Source organism: Aptenodytes forsteri, unplaced genomic scaffold (genome assembly GCF_000699145.1).
Source record: "Aptenodytes forsteri isolate BGI_AS27 unplaced genomic scaffold, ASM69914v1 Scaffold255, whole genome shotgun sequence".
NCBI classification, from domain to species: Eukaryota; Metazoa; Chordata; class Aves; order Sphenisciformes; family Spheniscidae; genus Aptenodytes; species Aptenodytes forsteri.
Genome location: NW_008794888.1, coordinates 4,491,750 through 4,493,893, shown reverse-complemented (window position 1 = coordinate 4,493,893; position 2,144 = coordinate 4,491,750). Strand labels below are relative to the sequence as shown.

Below are 2,144 nucleotides of genomic sequence, written 5' to 3'. Positions count from 1 at the left end.
GCTGGCCTGGCTTCTTCTGTGGCGGTTTCCCAGCCAGGGTGGCAATTCCCTGCTTCCTCCTGCCCTTCTTCTGCTGCTTCAGTGGGGAAAGACAGACATCATCATGCTCCAGGCGAGAGGGAGCCACCCCCCCTCACGTGCTAAAAACCTCCTGGCTGGGATGGGGGGCACAAACCGTGCCGCAGGGAGGAAGGAAAGCTGCAGAGAGCCGCCGGACCGCAGGGTTCTCCAGCCCTCCGGCAGCACAACCTCACCCCCACTCCTCCCGGTTGTAACTGGGATGCACAGATACAGCCAGCCTCTGCAGCACCCACAGGCTCCGACCCCCCCACCCAGCCGTACCCAATGGCAGGACGCAGCGCTGCTCGAGGCCGTGGGGGGCAGAGCCCAGGGGGCCACCTGTCACAGGTGTCTCGGCAGGAGGCTCCGTGGCGTGGCCCTTCCTGTGCTGCCAGAAGAGCTTGGCATTGGCCGTGACGAAGTTGCAGTGGCTGCAGTGGAAGGGGAAGTGGGTGCGGTGGTGCTGCTCCATGGCCGGGCGGCTGGGGAAGAGCAGGGGGCAGGCACGGTAGGCACAGGACACGGGGGAGGCCCCGTGCAGGCGGCGCAGGTGGCTGCGCAGTTGCTTGCGATCCTCCGTGGCGAAGCGGCAGCCCTTCTCAGGGCAGGGCAGGGCTCCTGGTGGGGCGCGGTGGGTCTTGAAGTGCTCCTTGAGTTCGCCGGGCTGCGCGAACGCCTCCTGGCAGACGGGGCACAGCAGGCGCTCAGGAGCAGAGCCCTCCTGGGTGCTTGCTCCAGGCAGCTCCAAGCCCTCCGGCTTGCTCTGGCCCTCGCTGGCAGAAGCCGACAGAGCCCCAGGGAGCTCCAGGTGCCCCGGGGGGGCCAGCAGCAGACACTGGTGCTGGGACAGCAGGGAGGCCTCTGGGAAGCTCTGGCCGCACCTCTCGCAGAAATACAGCTCCATCACTTTGACCAGCACTTCTGCAGAGAGCGAGGGGCGAGCGTTAGAAAGGGCTTTCACCAGGCCCAGAGCTTGGGCCTGGCGGTTCAGTTCCAGCTCCGGACAAGGAGGATAAACCCCTGTTGCCACAAGTTACAGTTTGGAGAACCGCAGCCCTCCCCCTGCCCAGGGTATCCCAGGACACCTCCCATAAGAGAGGGGACACCACCACCCGGGTGACCACGACGACCAGGTCTGTCCCTTAGCACCTTTGAGGCATGCAGAGATGTGAGGCCAGCTTGGCCCTGTTTCTAGCAGGATGCCCCCACACTGGACCCAGCTGAGAAGCATGCTGGGGGAGGCAGCCTGGGGTGGAGATCTCTGCCTGGTCCCTACTGACAGCCCGGAGTGACCCCCTCACCTGGCCCAAGGCTCCCACAGCCACCCCTCCCCATCCGCACACCCAGCTTGTGCCAGGTCTGCACTGAATGGTGGCACCAGACTCACGATGCACATGGGGTCAGAGGCATGAGGGCACCGTGGTGTCCCCAGGGTGCCACCTGGAGGGGACAGGACCCCCAGCTGGACCTCTCGCCCTCCGCTGAGTGCCAAGGGGTCCATGCTGCCCTCCCCATGCCCTGTACCTGTGGCATTGGCTGTGTTGCTCAGTGTCACGTTGCCAGCCACAGCCTCGATGAATATTTCCACATTGCTTCCTTCAGCGTGAGCCCCTTCCCCAGGCATCGACGCCTCTGCCAGCAGCAAGTCCTGGCTGGCAGTCAGTGGGGGCGTCCCAGCCAGGCCAGTGCTGGCCACACCAGGGCTTCCCACGGCTCCTGCCTCTCCCGGTGTGGGCAGGAGCAGCTCCGAGCACAGGGCCTCCATCTCCCTGCCGGCACCCTCAGACACAGCCACTTCTGCACTCATTGCCACTGGGCACTGGCTTGGGGCTGGGCAGGAGGGCTTCTCGCTCTGAAACATAAGAAAGCACTTTAAACAAGGGAGAACCCAGAAGCCCAGGGGTCCTACAGGATTTTGGGGGTCAGCCTGTGGTGCCAGTCCCCAGGCAGGGGTATGAACCGGGGCATCTCAATCCCTTCTGCCATGCCCCAAGCGGGCTGCTGGCGAAACCCACTGCCACGGGGGAGATGGGGGCACGGGGACCCACCATCCCCACCCAAAGACGCCCGGGGACCTCTCCCTG

The 2,144-nt window shown here is 65.1% G+C and overlaps 1 protein-coding gene across 1 annotated transcript in view; it reads right to left on the bottom strand.

The window, feature by feature from the left end:
- The window catches only part of ZNF142 (zinc finger protein 142), a 10,135-nt gene extending 8,268 nt beyond the window's left edge, over window positions 1-1,867 (bottom strand). The window contains exons 1-3 of the mRNA XM_009274946.1: window positions 1,585-1,867; window positions 343-981; window positions 7-76 (exon numbers count right to left, since the gene is read on the bottom strand). Coding sequence (XP_009273221.1) covers window positions 7-76; window positions 343-981; window positions 1,585-1,867 — 992 coding nt within the window. The remainder of the gene's footprint in view (window positions 1-6; window positions 77-342; window positions 982-1,584) is intronic.
- Window positions 1,868-2,144: the final 277 nt, after the last annotated feature.